This window comes from Dermacentor variabilis, chromosome 7 (assembly GCF_050947875.1).
Source record: "Dermacentor variabilis isolate Ectoservices chromosome 7, ASM5094787v1, whole genome shotgun sequence".
Taxonomy (NCBI): domain Eukaryota; kingdom Metazoa; phylum Arthropoda; class Arachnida; order Ixodida; family Ixodidae; genus Dermacentor; species Dermacentor variabilis.
The window spans coordinates 107002348-107024843 of NC_134574.1; the positions used below are offsets into that span (position 1 = coordinate 107002348).

General features: G+C 49.7%; 1 protein-coding gene across 11 annotated transcripts in view; it reads right to left on the minus strand.

The window, feature by feature from the left end:
* The window catches only part of Snap25 (Synaptosomal-associated protein 25kDa), a 328534-nt gene that overhangs the window by 115904 nt on the left and 190134 nt on the right, over window positions 1–22496 (minus strand). For 2 of the 11 annotated variants that reach the window (XM_075698959.1, XM_075698961.1), the window contains exon 1: window positions 18277–21888. The exons of 3 other annotated variants lie outside the window; for them this stretch is intronic. In XM_075698959.1, coding sequence (XP_075555074.1) covers window positions 18277–18414 — 138 coding nt within the window. In that variant the 5' untranslated portion in view covers window positions 18415–21888. Of the gene's footprint in view, window positions 1–18276; window positions 21889–22496 lie in introns of those variants that run through there. 6 more of the 11 variants (XM_075698965.1, XM_075698960.1, XM_075698957.1 and 3 more) reach the window with 4 other exon arrangements.

Consider the following 22496-nt stretch of genomic DNA (forward strand, 5'->3'; position numbering starts at 1 on the left):
CAAATGGCTTGGGCCCTGCCCTCACGGATGTGGCGCCCACCCATATGGGCTGGACCCGAACCATTTCGACATATCAAAGAGGGCTAATGGCTCATTTGGTATTGAAACAAACTGGACTAGTTTTACGTTTTAGGGCCTCTTCTTTGCGACAACACAAAAGAAGCACGGCATATATTCCTCTCTGAAAGTTGGGCTGCTTTTCGAAAGCACTTAAAACACATCCAGCCATCCGTTCGTGTCCATCCTTCTCTTTCTATCTGCTTGCGAAACGTGTCAAAGCGGCAAGTTGTTAAGCTACGCAAAAGCTCTGAAAAGGTCTCGCGGACTCAGCTCAGCCGGGCTTTCAATAAGTTACCGACTGCGTCAGCGGAACGACGTCCTGCTGCCATTCGGTTCTTCCGCAGCCAAGCTGAAGGGAGCGGGCCCCTTGTTACGAGCTCCTTAGCCTGAAATGCTGACGAGTGCGCCCGTTGTCTGCACCCTGAAGCGCAAGCGGACTATACGTACTCCGGCCCTCCCTCACCAAGAACCGGCGGAGCACAAGTCGGCTGCTAAACAATCGCGTGAGGGGAAACTGCTGGCACACTTTGGGACAGAAGCCGAAAGAGTGTGAAACAAGGAAATAAAGCTTACTGCATTCCGTTGCATTTTTGTCCCTGGGGCCTTCAATACTAGTCACGGCTTAGTGACTGACTCAGACTACCACTTCATACCACTTTTCTCGACGGGAAGGTCATATGCGCATGCAAGGTTTTGCCGTTACAGATTCTTTCTTCAAATATCCTTTACTTTCTCGCTGAGTAAAGCTACGGTAGATGCCTACAAGTAACGGAATTCAGAACTGCAGAAATCAGCGCTCATACGCATGTTTTTAAGCCAAGGCATACGTAGCTAGCACCGCGACAGTATTCGTTAAGCTGGTAACATAAGCGCCTACCTTGTACTGCCTAAACGTGATAAAACATATAAAGCCTAACTTTCCAACCAAATAATTTTCTGGTCAGTCAATAACAATAAAAAAAAAGCTTTTTTTGCACTCGACTTCTGATACAGGAGGTTATAGCCCGCTATGAGAAGTCGTGGCTGTTACACGGCGTGAACATCTGTCAGTTTAACCAGTGACTGCATGATAGCAGCTCTGGCGTAAGCCTGGACGTTACTTAGTTGTGGAATTGCGCTGTCTCTAACATTGCGAAGCGTACACCAAGGTGACGCTAAGCTATAAAATAATGTGTCGCCCTCAAACCCAATCTTGTTCTGTGTTCGTATGTTTTTTTTTTTTTCACAACCTCTATGCTATTTCGTCGCTTTGTGCTTCTAACAGAACCCAGTGCAATAAGCAGCTTCTTCTGTACACTGACTAAGGAAGACCGCAGTTCCACGCTTCGAATGTTATGCCGAGTGCCGCATGTACGCGAATATAGGTCGACCTCGGTATATTCAACTCACCGAGAAATTAAAAAAAAAAAAAGATTATTCGAACACAGGTAAATCTATAACTTTCTTTAGCAAAAACGAAAAATGTTTGAACATGACACACCTTTATTTACCGAGAGCTCGGCTGCTAAATCCCGCTAGTCGGTGCCACAAGCTGCATCATCGTCGGAACTACTTGAGAAGCCAACCTCGTTGTATGCTTCGCTGGCGTATTCGCCACACAAACAACCTAGTTATCGGTACCGTCGAGCGCGTTGAATACGCGGCACTTCTTAAAGCCAGTCTGGATAATCTACAGACCGGCTTTAAGGCGTGCGCGACGAAGGAACTCTGTTAGCTCGGTGCTATTGCTAGCTTTGTTCACGAATGTAGTTCGAAATTCTTCGATCACGCACGATAGCCCATTTTGGGCAACATTCGCGATGAAAAACAAAAATATGCCGACCTATATTAGAATACCCATACGGTATTCTTAATTTCAACTAGGCCTGTCTCCAGCGAACGGCTTGCGACGTCGGTCACAATACTCAGTGATGACCATAAAAACACGGGATATTTCTGATAGTGAAAATGATCTCGTATACATTGCGACCCGACCAAACATTTCTGGAGGGTAATTCAGTGACACAACTTGTTTTCTTTTTTTCTTTTCCGAGGCGAGAAACTTCCTAAAGCACACGCAGGCGCTGCACAGGTCACAAGAACACGAAGCACGCACACACAAAATAAACGGCAACCCGAAAGTCTTTCGCCAGCACGCTCATCGGTGCCACCAAATTCGCGCGATCTGAAAAACTGCCGGGGCGGATCCGAGTTTGTGTGCAAAAACCCCGGCGCGTCACTGGACACCGCTTAATCAGGCTGTGTACGGCAACAGTGGTTGGTTCCCGAACAAGGCTCATCTTACTCCTACTTATTTCATGCGCATGCAACTAGTTTATTGTTTCCAGTTTTATCAATGAGCGGAGGGGAGGGGAGGGGAGGGGAGGGGGGCGTCCATCCGCAGCCATCTGTCTCCCTAACTTTGGCGGCGCACCGCGTAACCCAACACCAGTCGTGTTCTCTCCACAAACCAGCAGCTCGCTTACCGAGCCTTCGATACCCTTTCTCCCCATTCGATCAAACATCCTCACCGTCCTACCAGGAGACACGGGGGTCAAGCGGCCAGTCGAAACTCTAATGCCAACCCACCGTCGTCCCCTCAACTCCGCTAGTCAACAACCCCGTTATAGCCGACCTCTCAACAACAACACCCCCTTTTCCTCTCAATTCACTGCAGCAAACACCGTCCACGTCTGACCGGTTGTTGTGGCCCTGCGCGGCCATTCCCCCTCGCCTCCCTTGCCCAACGGTGCTTGCCCTTTCCACCATCAAACAGCCTCGCCCGTCTGACGAGGCGACGTTGTTTAGGGTTGCCCATGGCAACGCGTCGCACCGCGTCGCGTCGCAAACGGCATGCAGTCGAAAGCGGAGACTCTAGCACAGAAGCGTCCCGCTGGCAACCTTCCGCCGCTCGCAGTCACCGAAGGCGCGACTTTTGTTTTCCCTTTTTCGCTTGCTGTCTTTTTGATAACGTCGCCAATGAATCGTAGCTTCGGCGGGGGAATTTCTTGTTCTCATCCTTTCCTTTGTCGCGGCGGTGTTTTTTTTTCCACTCGATCATAGTGAGACGCGCAAGCGATTAAGTTCGTCTGCAGTGCAGCATGCGGTTTAAAGGCATTTCGCTAAAGTTCGGAATGTCGTTTGCCGCTTCTTTACCCCGTTGCACTAGCTAGGCAGCACCACTGCACGATCACATTTTGTTGTATGTTGAAGCTACTGAAGTTTGCAAGAACTGAAATTGTTGGTTTTATGTGGCCCGGTAAATCTTCGCGCCAGCTGTTCACTCCTGGCCGTTCCTTGTTATACGCCTCGGCAGACTTCGCTTCGTATAGAGCTGTTGACAGCGCTTCGAAATGTGCCAGTTGGATGTGGCTAATATCCGTCGCTCAAGACGGTGCAGTGCAGGACGAAGCCGGTCCGCACCGCGTAGCACGCCCGGACTGGAGCATACGAGTGCGACCACGCAGTCAAGCTCTGTCGAGCACAAAGCAATCGCTGCGCATGCGCACTGCAGTTACACGTAGCTGAGGTCTGCTAGTTAGCGTAAACACCGCCGCCGCCGTGGGGTGGCGCGACGAGGAAAACCGCGTTTGGATTACGTTTGGCGCGACGTAGGCGCCAAATATCGGAAGTATAGTGGTGACTATGTGAACAGCCAAAATCAAATTTGAACTGCGCGCCACGGTGACGTTCAGTAGGCGGAGCGTTGAGGGCACGACCCGCTCCGCCGTATTCTTGGCAGTGCAAAGGCATTGAGGAAGGAGCTGAAGCTCCGCGAAGGGGTTGTTTGATTGCCAAAAACACCGCTTCTGCCGAACGCACCGAAGTAGTTCTGAAAAAAAAAAAAGAAAACCCTAAGTTTCCCTTAAAAAACATTCATCCACTTGGAAAGCGGTTCAGGGCCCCTTTAAGCCAACTCTGGGTTTTACGCGCCAAAACTACGATACGCTTATAAGGCACGCCCGTAATGGGGGACACCAGTTTCATTTTGACCACCCTGGATCTTGCTCAACGTGCGCCCATACTAAAATGCACGAGCGCATTCTTTTTTTTTTTTGTTTGCATTTCGTCCACACCAATAGGCCACGGCTTGAGTCGCACCCGCGACCTCTCGAGCTCATCAAAACAACACCATATATCCACTGGGCTGCCGCCCATAGGGTAACAGAAACAAGTAGAATAAATAAAACTGGGAAAACGCGCATTCGCACCGCACGCACCCCCAACACACACTCGCGCCCACACAGTGCGCAGAGAAGAGTCAAATGTTTGCTGTGCAGGCGTGTTTACCCACCGTCGCAGCGGCACCGTTCATTTGCCTCGGGAAACAGAGACGCCTCCCCGCGAGCCCACACACACACCGGCGTGGACACGGCTAGCGTGATTCACGCAGAGACGGCCTATCGGAGTGCCTGGCATCGGGATACCAATCGAGCTGCGGAGATGAGAACCGACGGCCTCAAAGAAACCACCATTTGGTTTTTCGTTTTCGTTTTCTTTTTTTCACGAAGAAAAAGAAGCGAGACAGACGGAAGAACGAGCTCGGAGAGGAAATGAAGTGACACCAAAGCGCGACCAAATAAACCGTGGCCGAGATCTCCGTATACGCGAGGTTAAAAAAAAAAGAAAGAAAAATGAGAAAACTAGAAAAGGAGGGGCGCAACGCACGAAAACAGAACACGAAGAAGAATGCAGGCGACAGCATACCGCCGCGTCTCGAAACCAAATTTAATTTGGAAAGTAGTAGTCCCAAATATATAGTGGAAGACTGCTGAAAGTGACAGGAAATTGCACTTCATAGAAACGTACTCGTGTATCTATTCCCAAAGCTACACGTCAACGTTTATGCCGGCCTTCCTAAAAATTGATAACTCGTGCGGCATGACGTACTATATGCCGACACCTAGCTGATACACGTGGCCTTAGGATTGGCGGTGTGAAAAGCATCGATAGTGCGACCCAGTTAGCTGATCCCTGCGATGCGAAAGTGTTGTGATGTCACGGAATAACGGCGAACAGCCATACTTGAAAACGATGGCCTTTCAGGTGCGAATAAATATATTTTTTTTTTGTATAGTGACCATCTGTGTTCCAAACACAAAAATTTGTTTCGGATAGTAACCAACCCAATTATCTACATTATCTGAACCGTCCTTGGAATATATAAGAGGACGCTTTAGATTGCATTTCTCGATTCAAATGCAATTGAAATTAACAAATGCTCCGGTTACACCACCGCTTATACGAGTTGAATGGATTTTGCTGCTGCATTTAAGAGAAAACCGATTTCCACCAACTGTTGGAAGTAAAGTTTCGATGCTCGGCTTCATAGCTTTATACAAAAATTTAATGCCGAATATTAGAGAAAAAGGAGGAAGAAGAAGAAGCACAAGAGTTTACAAACCTGAAACAACCTAGCGAAAGTCAATGTCACAGTTCAGTGACATCAACTATAAGCTCCTCAACTATAAACCTTAACTGTGTCCGTTGTAGCTGTCTCAATAAGTGCGGTTTATAGATCTCTTTATAGATCGGACACAACGTTGCACGCTTCGTTTTCCTGTTTCTTTATCGTAGCTAATTCTGCGACTTTAATAACCACCTTGTGCAAAAAAAAAATATTGATGGCCTAAATAAAAAAAAAATCAGCTCTCCCCGCAGTCATTAGATTTTACCTCCTTAATGAAAAAATAAGGGGCAGGGGAGGGGGGGGGGGACCTGCTCAAACTTCGTGCAGTGGAAGACAAGCGAAACTGTTTCTCCCATTCGGATAAATTTACACGGGAGGTCCAGGGGTCCTCTTAAGGACAAGTGACGTCAACAACGACGACGCCAAGGACACGGGAACACGCGTCCAGCAATGCAGACCGAATCCGCAAGTCTCGAGTAAGGACGAGGCAAATAACAGATCGAGGGAAAAAAAGAAAGCAAATCCTCAGAACTAAGCAGCTTTGGTCGCGTTTTTCAATACACGCAACCCGACGGTCGCGAATAGGAAGCGAAAATAAGTTCTCGGCGAGTGTTTCTCTTTTTTTATTCTCTCACGCTGGAGCGCTTACGCGAAGGAGCGCATTCGCAACGTCATGTATGTTCAACAGAGTTCATGTGTGAACAGAGTTCAAATAGAAAGGCACGCCTGTTTGGTGGCACAAACACCGCGTACACAGCCACGTGGGCAAATAAATCGCTCACAACTCGATCGTACGCTGTCACAAAAGCGTGCAGCTGTGTGAAAACTTGAGACGTTCGCGGAGCGGCAGGAAAGCCGAACTCGGGGCGTGCAAGGCTCCTCGCACGTAAGCGAGCGCTTTCTTTAGCGCGCCCCCCGTGCGAAGGTTTAGCCAAATCACGATCGCCGATAATACGGCAGGCCCAGGCCAACCAATCAATTCCGGACCGGTAGCGCAAGTAGAAGGATCACGTGAGCGCTGGCGCAAACTGCGCCGTAGCTGGTGCACGTGCAACGGTATAGCGAGTTGTCGGCAGGATGCGTGGACACTATACCGAGATACGCACGCGTGGACGCTGTCGCATGTCGCCCGTTGCACCTTTTTATGCTTACCTGCCGCCAGCTGCTTCTATAACCAACGTATCTGCGTGAAGTCGTCCTCCGAACTGCGCTGCGCGCGGAGAGTTGCAGGTTTCGTAATACTGCGTGGTTGTTTTTGGTAACGGAGAATGCCAAAACAAGTGGAGCTCGCGTGTGTCCCCGAACTAGCGCGGAAGGCCACGGACGCACGCACGGACGAACGCGCAAGCACATATACACACACATGAAAACGCGCGCGCACACACACACACACTCTCTCTGTCTCTATTTCTTTCGAAACTGTTACAATTACAGGATCGAAAGTGCTACAATTCTCACTTCCGGCGGCTACAGCGAGCGCAAGAAGGCTTGCCACTCGACGAAGCGAAACACAACGGCGCAAAATTCGACACAAGCGAGCTGTGCAACGCAGCGGTTCCGGCAACGCACGTGTACACTGGAAAACGGCAATCAGCGCAAGGAGGACCCGACGCCGAACGCCCGAAACTGCAGCCATATATTACGTTCCCCGTAGCGCCAGGCCACGTGGAATCCGTAGGCGCCGTTACAAAGTGTGCGTGGAGAAAGAGAGAAAGAGAGAAAGCGGTCCCTTGGCGTCAGCCGGCGCTGCCCGAAGAAGCGCTAATTAAAAGTTCCCCGTCCCAGAAGGCCCAATTTGGCCGAGGCTCATTCGAAGGCTGCGCAAAGGACAACGGTGCGTACAGAGGGGCTGATAAACTTACAAGAAGCCTCCGTCGACTCCGGTTCCTCCTCTACTCAGCGCGACGCACTCCCCCCCCCTCTCTCTCTTTTCTTTTTTCTCCTCGAAGTCATTAGAAAGAAGTGGTGCGTATACGCATACACGCACTTGGTTGTTTGGAGGCCGCCTAATATCTAGGGTTTGAAGCTTAATCTAAGTCTGCGCGCCTCTAATTAGGAACCTGCCCGCACATTTTAGGAGCGGTACGATTAGCTGGTAACAAAGACAGAAAGGCGGATAACATTGTCCTACGCTACGGTTCGCTGAATCAAGAGAGCAAAGAAGAACGCTTAATTTGTCGCTGCTCTTCGTGCTACCAGCGACGCACTGACTTTCACTATGGCGTCTTGTCTCTTTGTTGGACGGTGAGCAGCAACGACGGGAAAGAAGGAAGCAGTGCGTTAGCATCACAAGATGCACCGCACAGACTTACGCACGGCCACGCTGTTATTGAACAATATCAGCTCGTCAGCCAACTTACGGCGAAGCAGACGTGGTCGCGTGATGTGGAAGGGGCGGCGATCTTTACCGTATGCGTGGAACCTCGGCCCGCTCAGCGTATGTTCTGCCTAGTCATGGGCATGAACTTCAATATAAGTATTATATAGATAGTTTACCATAAATCAACGTGTACTTAACACATTAAATAAAAAAAAACTTGTCATTATTCATTGGTGTTCGACCGCTAAAGCGGCAGCTAACGGAAATTAATTTGCTTGAGATGGCCAAACTGAACACCCGCAGTGCCTTTTCTCTCTCTCTCTCTTTTTTTATGCTAACTGCGAGTTTATTACCACTTTCTGCCTGGGCATTTCGTAGACGGTGAAGTGCGGAAAACGACCGAGAAGAGCTCAAGTCAGCGAGAAAAAGAAAAAAGAACACCGCATGCATTTTAATGCCTTCGCATTCCCATCGAAAAATTAGAACGGGGAATCTTAAGCATGTGCACCCAAAGAAGCCGCGTTTACCTATAAATCGTTTTTATTTTCCCCCTTCTATATCGCTCGGAGCTTCCATTTACAATCGTGATTTGCACTTTTCCCTGGGCGCGAAATGGCCTTCCGAGCTCAATAATGTCGATGGGCAAGAGATTATAGGCCCGACAGAAAGCATTTGCTTTGCTATAGTGATTACTTCAGAAGCTCTTCGGAGCACTTTCCCCTCTCCATTACACATTCCTGCTCGATCAGCAATTCCGATCACGAATTCACGCTCCTTCAACACAATGCGCCTAACGAAATCACTGACAAGAAATGAAAAAAAAAAATCTAGCATATATAAACATCCAGGTTTTGTAAGAACTCTACATACTTCGCGCCGTACCCGAATACCCAAAATAACAATGATATGCAAATGCCAAGGCACCGCTATCCAGAGCTAAAAATCCCCTCTTGGAATTTTAGCTACGCACTGCAGGCTGCAAATTAAAGCGAAAGAAAGAAAGGATAACATGTGTGGTAATGCCAAAAAATAAATAAATAAAAGTCTGCAGCACTGCCTTAATGCTCTTTCTTTTAGTATTGTCCCTCGCTTCTCAGCTGGTGATTCAGAATCTGAATCTGAATCGAAGGTGCATTGCTATAAGCAAGGAAACCGGTTATATACCAGCATGCCGAATCACAGGGCGCGCCATAGAAGAACTATATTACAGGAACGACTGCGTTAAAGAAACGACTACGTCTGCGTTACACTTGGCAAGAGCAAACACGAAAGAAGAAAAAAAAACGAAAGAAAGCGGAGAGGGGCTGCAAAATCCACATTTGCGCACTCGCGCGAACCCGCTATAACCCACTCAAGCTACGGTACATCAAGCCTGCCTCAAGCACACGAAAAAAAAAAAATGAAGGAAACCTCTTTCTCTCCTTTATTCTTTCCAATACCTTAATCACGCCTTAGTACACAATCATATCTGGCAACCGAACAGAAAACTGTTCTTCGCGAACCCTAGCAACTCAGAGCCACAAGTCCTGGCACCCAACTCGCTCTCTCCGCTAACCGAGAACACCGACTATCCACGAATCTCCGGCGCTTGCGACAACAACCAGCAACATCTTAACGCGTTCCCCCGCTAGATTAAGCGCGGGGAATCGAGGCCAGGAGGTGAAAGGGGCGGGAAACCGGAAGCGGGAAACATGTGCACTGCTCTCCGAGGGAGCGAGACCGGAAACAAAGCTAAACAAGCGAGGAAAAAACGTCATGAAAGCTCCACGCCGAAAAGAGGGCATCATCAGGTCCGTATGGCCCGGTGCCGCAAGAGAATGAAAGCGCAAGGACTGGTAGCAGTCTCGGCAACGACACAAATGGTATAAAAAAAAAGAGAGAGAAAAAGACAGGGAGCAGCACAGGAGAGGGGGGGGGGGGAAGGGTGACAAGTCGTAAGGGAGGAGCCGAAGACGAAACACGGGGTGCGACAAAAAAAGGCGCGCCAAGCAGAACGACGAGGAACAATGGTTCAGGCTCCCCCGCCGGACACCTCGCAAAGGACGGGTCGAAAGCCCGGAGGCTCTCGTCACGCAAGTACCGTATACCGCCGATAGGGCGCGCTGTTCATAAGAGCGCGGCCGAACAAGGGAACAATGGGAGACGAGCGCGGGAAGACGCCTTTTACTACGCACGTCAATCGAGAACGAGGAGGAACCGCCAGGCATCACTATAAGCTCGTCCAGAAGGTTGGGAGGTGGGGGGGGTCGAAACACCGCCGAGGCTAAACAAAGGCTGCTTTCTCGATTCGCGAAGCAATCGGGGGGGGGGGGGGGGCGAACGACGGAATAATGAGCAGTCACAGCGACAGAGCGGCACACAAGCTGTGAGCGTATTCAGTGGCAAGAAAGCGCCTTTCACCTATGTCGCACGGCGAGGGCAGGACGCGTACGTCAGCAGTAGCGTACAGCACGGTTCCACAGCACGTGCGTACCATCTCGCAATTAAGCGAGAAGCAATCGCTAATACCAATAACCGGGTGTGAGAGCCGGAAAGGACGAGGAGAAAATGACGAGAAAGACTCCACCGATAAGCGGTTATTGCAGATCTTGTGAGGAAGGAAGCGAGGATTGATTACCCAATAGATAAGCGGGTGTGATGAAGTCAACGGATACTGCCGACAGTAGCGCAGTCGATCTGACTGATGCGAACGTCCCACAGCTACTCACAAGATATATGACGGACGCCGGATGCATGTCTCGTTGAAAGCTGCACATTGGGTCATGCTTCCTGCTATTCCTTAAAAAGTCAACCAACGGAGGATTTTGCGTACCGGCTACACCGAGACGCGAAAGCCGCAGATACGAATCGAAGAACACGCGACCATCAGGGTCAGCAGCTTAATGCGACAGCCATCGAGACAACTCAGCAGACCTCTGGTATCTTCCATTGCCCCCTGTCAAGACTGAGCTAGCCACCCCATCAAATGCCCGAAATTCCCTGACCTCATCGCACCACGTAGTGTTCCGTCATCGGCTACTTCGTTTCCCTTGCTTGCGTACCCATTCTGTCCCACCGGTAATCGGCTTCAAGCATTACAAGAACTCCAACTTCGTCTTCCTCCTCTCAGTCCCTATCATAGAATTCCATGTTGCATCCCTGACTGTGTACGAGGTAAACTCATTTGATCTGGTGTTCATACCACCGTCTTACCGAGTCCTTAGCGTTGCGCCCACCATTCATTCTGTATTTTTTGCACGGTCTCTAGCTTCCTTCTCAAGCTCCTTTTTAAATAAAATTCCCGAGTTTCAGCTACATGAGCTTCAGTTATAACCCGAGTGTAGCGAAAACAAATCCCGCTCACTGACCCTATAGACCGAGACGTGCTTTCCATATCCGGCCTTTGCAAGAGCCGATGCACAGAATGCTCGAAAGCGGAAGAGAGAGAGAGAGAGAGAGAGAGAGAGAGAGAGAGAGAGAGAGAGAGAGAGAGAGAGAGAGAGAGAGAGAGAGAGAGAGAGAGAGAGAAATCCGACTTTCAATGAAGGGACAGGTCAGGAACATCCATTACGTTCCCATTTGAAGAGTGTCGTTCAACAACATTTAGGTTAGATGCTATTCCTACTTTTTATTTTTTTTCTCTATCCGCGCTTCGCGATGGATGCCATCGATCAAACGTCAGGCCACTTCAACCATTCCCAGCAGTGACGTGACTCGGGTGAGAGAGCGGTCTCCAGTTTAATCAATCACACAGGCCGCGCATTATTCGTAGTCATTCTGCATGCTTCATATGTCCCCGCTCCCAACCATGTATGGGAGCACGCACACAAACATAAAAGAGCACTCGAACGCACTCATGCACGCGCTTACGCATGCACAAACACATAGAAAGCACTAACACAATCTATGGTGGACGCTGGAGAATACGCACCGGCTGCCTGGCGGTACGTTCCGGCTGAAATACGAGCACGCCAACTTAAGGCAACAAAAATGGGGCTGACCTCACAGTGAACAATGACGAACAGAGAAGCCTCTGCCAAGGCAAACCGTGCTCTCTTCATGGGGATAAATGTGCTTCGCACAAAGCACTTCGCAGCGCTTCGCGATGTTGCCTGTTTAGCCGACAGGATTATATCGCACATAGTTATAACTAAAAAAGTGAAGACAAAAGAGCCCACGAAATACAACGGGCCGCACAATAATTCTGGCGAACAAAACTGAACCTGTCTCATCACAGCAGTTCGCGCAGCGTACATATCTCCTGTACGTACTACGTGACACGGTGAATATCTGCTGGTTTAGAAACAAAAGGAGGACAACAAGCGCAAGTCAGACTAACTATTAGGTTAACATGGCTGTTCCAGGTGTCCTTGTCTAACTTACTCACGCTCGTCTTTCGAATCAACGTGCGAGACCAACTAGCAAAATGGTTAGTCCTTCCACTGGCTTCAGTGTTCCTGTGAACGGGTTCACGACGTTACGCACAACTTGCGCAGGTTTCTGATCATTCTAAGTAAACATTCTCACCCGCTGAAGTAACGTCAACAAGCCTTTTTGGCAGCAGCGGAGAGCAATCACATCTACCAGTGAGTGGCGCGTTAGAACGATTTGGACTCGCCCCAAAACCGGCCACCGAATATACTATCACTCAATTATGCCGCGAAATGTGACCAAAATGCAGCCTTTTGCAGGAATACGTCATCGAGTGACAACGATAATCAAATAGGGGTGGTGCACTGAACGCCAGAAACACTTTCCGCAAGCGGGGAGAGAGAGAGAGAGAGAGAGAGAGAGAGAGAGAGAGAGAGAGAGAGAGAGAGAGAGAGAGAGGCCACCAGCCGCCCCGTAGGTCTGGTGCGCTCTTGGGCACCGCTACTTGTACGCTATTAGCTGCTATATGTACATACTGTATGAAGCTTTTAGTCTCCTCTCAGTCTGCTACAAGAGTCCGTCTCTAGTCTTAGACCCGAGTCGCAAAAGTGGATGGTGGCTATGGGAGTTGCGAACCAGTACCTGAACAAATATTGCGCATTTGCACCTTGTAAGGAACTGTGAGCACTGCACCGCGCAGGTAAGGCCACGAAACAAATAGCAGACCGACTTTAGGAAAAGAAAAAAAGAATAGTTGTTTGATGGCCGAAAGAATGGCAGCGTTCAGCTGAGAACGAGTGTCCCAGACCTTTCGCCCTTCCTATTAGGGACCTCAGAGTGTCCACGAGATGAAGATTCGAGCTAAAGAGAGGCTTCTGCGAGCTAAATCTAATTATCCGCGCATGCGTATATTAGCCTTGACGGAAGGCCGTTGATTCTTTTTTCAGGGCACGCAGAGACACACAAGCGCTATTCCAAAACCCCAAGAACCGATACAGACTACGGTAGATCGCAAAACCTTTTATAGCTCAACACCGGCGCACCCCACCCAAACGTGTTCTACCTCTCAAAGTTGCGTTTCCTTGTGTCTTTACGCACTGCTGCTTACAGGCAAAGTTACCGCTACTACACAAAAGGGGGCACTACAGGCGGTTCAGGCCGCACTACTCTCGCATGTGAACGAAATATTCTTTCTGAAAAAAAAAAAAAACTCGGAGACATTTTTTTGTGTGTGTGTGCGCACACACGTCGACCAACTATCTCTTCCATACAACACACGGCGCTCTCGGGCGAGCCAGGAGAGCTTGTTCCTAGTTTCTGCGCCCCCCCCCCTCAGTTCGTGACGTTGTAAGAATTCTCAATCAACCCAGACACGTGCGCTGAACGCACGAACAGTTCAGCCTTGATTGAAAAAAGGCGCATAATCCGACAGCAGGATGATCAAAGGAATAAGGCGAAGCCCAGCGCGTAATTGAAGGCCTAAGGCGCCAGAGTTGCCGCCCTTCGATCTCGGCTGGCCGCAAGAGGCGGCGCCACGAGGCAAAGGAACGCACAGCACACACCGTCGGAATACGGGTCGGGCCTCTTGCCATCGGCAAATCTCGTTCGCACTCGGCTTCGGGCACGGCTCCTTCCGCCTGACAGACACAAGCCCTTCTTGTCGGGAGCCACTCAATACTGCGCGGAAAAGCGGAACAAAGCCCGCGTCTTCTTCTCCTGCTCCTCTGACTTCGTTAGGTGCAGGCCGAAGGCAAGACTGTGGTCTCCCCCCTACCCGCCTGAATGAAGAACAGGGCCACTTCAAGAGAGAGCGAAATACGGCGGTGCGTGTTTCACTTCGTTCCTGAGCGCTGACGCTGCAGATTTTCGTTCACGAATTCCCGATCGCTATGCCCCTAGCTCCCCTCGGGGTTTCGCCGTTCCCCGTTCCCTAGCGGTGAACCAGTCCGGTTGAGCATGCCACGGCGGTCAAATGAAACGAAAGGGGTGCAACTCGAACGTATAAAAAAATTATACGAAAATTGTAATACACTAGCTGAGACGGGATAAATGAAGTGATGGCGCGTCTGACTAACTTCGCCGAGCGATGGACGGATACTGTTATTGCACAGCTGGTATGAACTTGGTTAACGCGGGCGCGTATGCGACGTTTCTTCCGGTTAACTTTATTTTTGTACTAGTTGACAGTTACGTTTTCTTCTGCAGACTTGGCATGTCTCTATGTATTTAGTATACGTGTGCGTGCTAATATGGTCAAAGCGCCAGCGTCAATTTTTTAGCTGTGCCTTGGGATAGCAGGCTGTGATGCAGTTTACCTTCCTGCTCATAAACAGTTGCTGAGCAAACAAGCTGATGATAATGATTACAATGAAAAGCGAAAACTCATGCGGCTGAGTTATCACTTCTAATGCATCGGACAGTAGCTGGTAAGTACAGGCAACGAACAGAAAGACACAGATAAAGCACACCGAGTAGTTCACCCGCAGCTCCGCAGCACTAACAAAGCAAAGGAGAAACAAAACAACAACATCTATGAAATTTCCTTACATCGTATGCGTGCAGAGCAAAAGCCATGCACTCGGCAAAAATGTTTTGACAAGAACGTGAAATCGCAGAAATGTGATATACTGGATAAGGAAAGGTGGGGGTCCAGGACGGTAGTGAGGACACGCTTAATTTTTTTTTTTTTTTTAGAACTGGCCAAAAACTCAGCATCTTTAACTAGACTGAGCTCAGCTCTCTAGAACAGGCACTGGTGGCCTTAGAAGCAAGGCATTGGTGCTCTTAGCTCTCCGTCACACTGTGAATTCGCGGTATCCTGTTAGAAGCAACGACCACCACCGCCACAGCAAAGTTCACGGCTCAAACATTTACTATTTCAGCTCGAATCGTTTCCCCACCGTTACGATTACACACTACGGTTACACTACCCCGCTATACGAAGGCACGTAAGTGATGGAACCTAGCGAGAATTGCGTTTCGCCTATTCATGAATGAACGGAAGTTTCCCCGCCATTCCTTCCGGCCGGTGGCTTTGAGAATTTCGCCGCGCGAAACTTGCGGGAACAACTTTCGCGCGCGCGAAGCGCACTCCTGGACATTGCGGAGCGTGAAGAAAGTGCCTCCACGGATTGGGAGGAAAGGTGTGCGGCAATCAATAAGCGGGCCACGTGCGAAAGACTCGGCGAAGCCGACAGCTTGGAGATACAGAGTTGCTTACGCGCAAAGATTACCGCGGGGCCGCACCCGCACACAATGCCCATTGTTTCGCGCTTGTGCCCATTCAGCAGAACGCTCACCGCCCAGCCTCTCTCACTTTCTCTCTCTCTCTCTCTTAACGGCGAAAATAAATTGGCCTACCTCGGAGATTAAAACTGCAATGTTTCGCCTAGGTGCAAATTGAAGCCGGACTTTCGCGATCCCGGAACGGGCGTGCCGGTTATTTCGTTCGCAGCCGAAGCGAGCGTTAAATTAAATCGTGGCGCTGCTGAGGTGCGAGCGTTCGCGAGTCTCGCTGAAACGTTCACGCGCGTCGTAGTCGCAATCGGCGATTCCACTCGAAACTGTTCCTCTGCTCCACGGGGGTGATAACTGAATTGACTTTTGAAACGGGGCGTTGGCATGTTCCCCCCCACTCGCGCATGCTCTCCGAGTTCGTACGCAACAATCGAATGTCATTGAATACGCTTGATTTCCAACACCTTGCCGTCTCTATAATAAGCGCATGATTAGACTATTATGAGGCCACATAAATTTTTTTTGTTGGACATCACTCTGGTCCTGCTGCTCTGCTCATTATGCGAGACAACTATTGCAAATGTATCTCGCTTATGTTTAATGTGCCAGTGTTTACCCTATCATTACGTTCTTTAAGCCCCGAGGTTTCATAGATATTGACCACGTGTTTCTTTTTAATGTTTATTCAGACGTTCGAACAAATAGTGTGTAATTAACTCCGCCGCATTTTTGCATACTACGCATAGGTCATCGCCTTCGGTAGAACTCCTTCCATAACTTCACGTTCTTGTACAGCCTGCCATGCCTCAATTATAAGTGCACTGCCCAACGAGTTATCGTAAAGCAGTTCTTTCTTGATCTGTTTCTTTTCCATGTCAAGAGTCTACCATTGTTGACATACTTTCGATTTTTCTCTAACCGCAGACTTCACTCCGCTTGTCTACATTTGAGATTTTTTTTATGCTTCTTGCCCAAGCGAGACGTTGTATTAAGGCGCCCTACCGGCGAGCGGATCACAGCGCCAGCGATCGGCTGAAGGAGACACTGCTCTACAATACCGGTCCGCGACGATTTCTACGACGAAATCGTTGCTTGACAAACATCGTCACTCCAGTGCTTTTGAACAGATGCCGATAGCACCTGGATATAAAATTTTCGCCTAGGAATCGCCGTGGAGCGCAGTGACGTCTTCAAGCGCAGTGACCACTTGAGTCGATAGACAGTGCTGCCATCCAGTTTCTTGAGTCCTGGTTTAGCGTCGAGTAGAGGAACGTTCCTAAATGTAGAGGTCAGTTCGGACCGCCATCAGCTCCATTCGACCTTTACCGAGTTCGTCGACGTGGCAGTCCTTCTAGTTAAAATTAAATTATGGGGTTTTACGTGCCAGAACCATGGTCCGATTACGAGGCACGCCGTAGTGGCCGACTCCGGAAATTTGGACCACCTGGGGTTCTTTAGCGTGCCCCTAAATCTAAGTACAAGGGTGCTTTGACATTTCGCCTCGATCGAAATGAGGCCGCCGTGGCCGGGATTCAATCCCGCGACCTCGTGCTTAGCAGCCAAACACCATAGCCACTAAGCAACCTCGGCGGGTCAGTAGTAGTTGTTCACTTGGACGAAAAAAAAATAATGCGATACGCCTCGGACAACGTTCAATCGCACCAAACGTAACCGTGTATGGCGGCCAAAAAAAGAAAGGTACAACACCGCTAGTGACCTCGCACAATGTGCCTCCGCAATTGAAATCTAACAGGTGAATTCCTCGGGTTATTGCTTGGACAATTGAAAATTCACGAGCGAGACAAATGTTTTCGGATACGTAAAACAAACACAGCTACAGTTTGACCGAAGGCACTGCTACACCACGTTGTGAGAACGGTTTCGACTTGCACTATCAAAACTCTCGGAATCAATCAACGCACTCTAATATAAACTGTGGGCACGAAGCTTAGTTACCATCACTAGAGCTCCTTTACAGAGGAGGGGTCCCCACTCACTAGGCTAAGTTGTGCCATAGATACACACACACAAAGAAAACCGATCATAACATACTCAGCTAACAGCTTCGGCTTGAGAAAATTAAAATGCTGCTAAAGTGTCTCGGAACAGTGCAGGGGGTTTGCATGCGAGTTAGTCGGCGACTTGACATGACGAATAGATACATCGAAAACACAGGGCAACGGCTTGAGTCTTTAAGCAGTCGTCCCGTGTTGAAGCTATTCGTTATCGAATCAATTGTTTTTGTGCGCGATACGTCATAGCGCATCTTACAGGCGTCAGAAGCGTACGAGGCCCGGGTATCACAAAAAAAAAAAAACACACACACACAAAAAAACAGGTAATTACCACAAAGCTGGCCAGGTGTACGCTTGCCAGATGGCAAGAAAAGAAAGAAGAAATGCACGTGTCTCCGCTTTAACAGTGGCCAGCAGTGTACAGTGCGGACAGCTGAAATACGGACACGTTCGGCATAATTGGAACGTGCACTTTCATCTAGGATTTCGTCGATGCGTGTAAATGCAAACACATCTGCTCGTGCGCTTAGCTCCATTTCTCGTTCACGTCTCATTTGTCCACGAGTGTGTATCACGAATCCGCGCAGGCAATAGTAAATTAAATCGAAGAGCTGGCAATAGGCTATAACACCAAATTCGACGCTGCCTGCTGCAAGCTTTCTTTGTTTGTTTTTTCGCAGGTCCCTGACCTCCGAACAATTGTTTACGCTGGTGATGACCCACTTAATTAAGAAGTATCGCGCTCAAAATAAAGGTAAAGCAAATGGTTCTCTGGTGTATCGTGTATCAAGTTCAAAAAGGAAAAAAAAGAAGAAGAAAAAGGAGAATAGAGAGAGACGCTTTAGCTAACGCAAACGGCATCCCACAGAACGAAAAAAAAAAACATTAACAAATGAATCACTGACCTCGGCTGTGCCATCGTCGATTTGCTGTTGCAGCGTTAGAGCAGTTAATTGGCCGCCCCCATTGGCGGCACCATCGACGGCGGCGTCCTTGCCCTGAGGCGGCGCAGGGGCTGCGACGGTGGCCGCTTTGAACACCATTATTTTTTTCTATTTGCCTCGGAGAGTGATGTCACGGGTTGAAGGTCCGGGCGCTGCTTCGCACAAACACACGCGCACACACACTCACAAACTCCAAGCAAATCCACGAGTAGCCGGGCACTGTCTCTGATAAACGCCGCACCAACCTCCGGAGCCTCGAGCACAGAGTCTTGCAGGAGAAAGTTCGGTAGCGAGCGGCTATAGCTTGCTCACCGGTGATGCGCGCTTCTCGTTTCGTTCAACAAATTCGGAAGTTCCGGGCCAAAGCCGCAAAGATGGTAGGTTCGAAAGACCCGAGGGGAAGTCAATAAACGAAGCCACGCGAAGTCGCTGACGGGACTTCAAGGGCTTCTTGAAAGCAGCCAGAAGGCGGAAAGGGGGGAAAAAAACAAACCAACTCGGAATGCTGACGCCAGCTGCCTTCGAGCACCCCGTTCAGGCACAAACGCAAACGAAGTTTGCACGAGTGTTGTCAGTATCGCGCGCGCAGAATGTCCTTCGAGTCGCTTGCGCAAAAGTTTCCTTAGACCGACACCAATTCGCTTCTGCTTGCGCTGAACAGAAGAACGGTGCCTAGAGACTCCCTATACCACTTTCCTCTTCTTACTGTGTACAAAAATAACGCAAAACGGGAGGCCTTTCAACGATTATGCGTTCGATATGGCGAAACAATCTCCATCTAAATGCAGCCGTGGCTTTCGCACGCTTACCCACGTAGTGCACAACGCAGAATACGGCTATTTCCAGAACACGCTAAAGAACGAGTCTATAATATTTTTATAGTGAGTGGCCGCGTTAGTATAAAATCTAATAAAAATAGTATTTGTTCATTTAACGAGTAACTTATTTGCTGATGTTTTTTTCTTTGGCGTCAGTTACTTTGAGAAATGGCTGAAACGACAGTGCCGCCAAATGCACTAAAGAGCTTCCATTCTGCAATGTCAACAACACCGATCTCGCTCGAGACGGGCCTGAGCAGAGCGGGAAGTCAAAGGTGGCCGAGTGGGAGTAAAAAGGTGGCCGATTCAATAGAGCTCAGCTCGAAGCGAAAATATGGTTAAACTCTGTTTTCGATGAGATTCTGGGCCTTAGAGGTAGGGAGACAAACAAACAACGTTTTGTTGACGTTGATGGGGGAAACGGGGTCGTTCTAAGGCTGGAGGCCAAACTCTAAGGTAAGTGCGTAAGCTGCCACTTTTCTCTCACAGACTTTCCAAAAGTTCACGGGCCACGAAGTTGCGAAGCCTGGTCACTGATCGTAAAAGCTAATCCACAAAGGAGTCAACGAAAATACAGTTTACGTACCAAAACAAGTAGCAGAAAACCCGAGCGAGAGAACAATTGCGTTAAGAGCTGCCACTTGTTCTCTTTTTTTTTTCTTAGGGGCTTTCAAAGAGGCTTAGCTCCCGAGAAAGTCGAGAACGCCTTTTAACGTCAACACGAATTTCCGCAAACTCGCTGCTTTCGACGCATCGAGATTCGGCACAAAATGCCCCCGAAGTCGAACGAGTCTCGCCTAAAACAAGATCTGGCGGGGTCAGCCACCGAAATTTCTTAGATCTTGCAAAAGGACACGGACAAACGATGCAGTCACGCCACGAAAGCCGAGAGCAACCAGTGGATACAAACGCCAGAAAATTTTTACGCCGACTAAGGAACGTTACGTGCGAAGCAGAAAGGAAAGCAAGACGGTTCCAGCTGCTTGTTTTGCGAAGACGACGTACCGGTGAACAGACGACAAGTGAACGGTCCGCTTTCCACTGGAGTAAATTGTCGCGCGCACGATGACGCAATCAGATGCAACCGTAACGGCGGTATTCGCACTCAGCTGTCGTCTGCTGTTTGTTCGCAGTCAAGTGGATGAAGGATTTATCAGAATATCGAACGCAAACACTGTCTGAGCGCTCGAAGAATGCACGGTTGACGACGCTGGTTGTTATTGGGAAAGCAGGCGCGATCACGTAGGCGATTTCTTCTCCGAAGAACACTCAACGCACTCGAACGAAAGGTGACACAGCCTCAATGCAGAAGTACCGCACGAGAGCCGTAACGACGGCCGAGTTTTTCTTGTTTTGTACTTTGCGACGGGATACAACGATAGCTGCGTCAGGACAAACGAAGCGCCTGGTTGTCTAGCGGCTGAAACGTACACCTGAATTTTCTTCTTCCTCGCGGTATCAGTACAGAGCACTTCTGCGCGCGAAACAACGGTCTGGTACTTATCAATAATTCCAGTAGCTCAGGTGGAAAATGGTCACGCAATAATATCGTTCACATCGACGACATATCTACTATCTTTGGTAAACTGGATCGTCCTCAACAACAACAACAACAAAAAAAGAAGTTGGCTGAAAGCACCACTAACGTTATATACGCTTCCCGTTCTCCCAAACCTTTCGCTTTCTACGACGTTACTCGGTTATTGCCTCAACGTAAGAAAACTTTCGGGACACAAACGAAACGCGAAGTACCGTCCATGTTGGGCCATTCTGTGCAACACGCTGCACTCACTCTCGGACGATAGCAGCGAGGCGAACACGGCGTGTTTCACGTCTAATTACTGGAAGAAACGGCGGTTTCAGAAGCTTGCTTCGGCGCTGGCTTGCAGGGAGAAGATGTCAGTTGGAAAACGCGCAAAGGAAGTTCCAACGGCCGTTTCCGCCACCGGAAATTTGCTTCCTGTCAGCGGGAGGCGGAAGCCCACGTCACGTCAGAGCAACGAGGGACATAGGATCCGCGAAAAAAAGAACGCCGCTGTCATCACTGAACCACACAATACGGTGGGAAGACACCAAGTTTCCCACAAATAGTTTCGCACTGTAACAGAACTTTCCAACTTCCGACGAGATTTCAACCGAAAGTATTCCGCGCTGGTGTTTCGGCGGACACAGATAACAGGTGCCTTATCCCGGAAAGCCGAGAAAATTATTTCTCTCTCTCCGTCTCTCTCCCCCAGACGGCGACGACCTCCCTAACGAGGTTTTGACGATGTCAGAGACAGATGTTGCGTGGTTACTATTACACCGAGCTGGGACGCTCGCCGAGTAGGGACGAATGATGCGCCTCTCGGAGACTTCACTTCCTGTTCACAGTCTGTTGTACAACCGGACGAGCTGCAGTAGCAAATCTCCAATTCTCGGAAGTTGTTGCCACGCGCCCGACGACACTTGCGCACAATCGCGTATCCGTATGCCGTCTTATAATCCAAGACGGAGGAAGTTCACAAAACTGAAACAACGCGGGGAAATAAATGAAAAGAAGAACACCCTCGGAACGAGGACTCCAACCACAAACCGAATCTCACACACAATGCTGCTGCTCGTTCCCGGGTTTCCTTCGACGCGGGCGAAACACGTTCCCTTCCCTGGTGGTTTGGGCCGGTAGCGAACAAGTAGGCGGAGACGCGCCGCACGGTGGCATGTTTACGGCGAATGGGGGCTGTTGTGGCCTCGTACCGTCGCGACCACGACCAAACTCTCGTCTGACCAGCGGACGTGCCACGCGCTGGCTTAAATTCGCGCCGCTACGCGGGAAAGGCGAAGGAAGCCGGGCGAGGGCTGGGTGCGGAGGATAAGAGGGAGGGGGGGAGGCGGGAAAGGAACATAGAACGGGGAATGCCACCGGGCGAGAGCGCGCATGCGCGCCCGGTACACGTCACTGATGACGAAAGACGCAGCACCGCCGTGACGCCACCGCCAACGATTCGCGCGCGCGCGCGCGCGCGAACAAGGCCAGGCGGCCCAACGCTGCGTAAGCTTCGACTCGCAGAGCGGCGCGAAACGTGGCCCGAATGAAAATCGGAGGCGCCCGCGCGCTGAGCGGCAATACAGCGCATTCGACGAGTCGTGCTTTATCTTCCGGAAGGCTTGATTTGTGTGCGGACTTTAAGTGCGCCACCAAAGCAGAGAAGTGCTACAATCCAAGCAATCTCAACAGGCTACGACAAGAAGTGCAGTCAGCATCAGCTGGTCATTTCCCGTTTCCCGCGCGAAGCTGAGGAGGGCAACCTATATGGCAACGCCACGCGAACCTTGTGTCAGTTCATTGTTTTTCTTTAACTTTAGCGGAATATCAAGACCTAT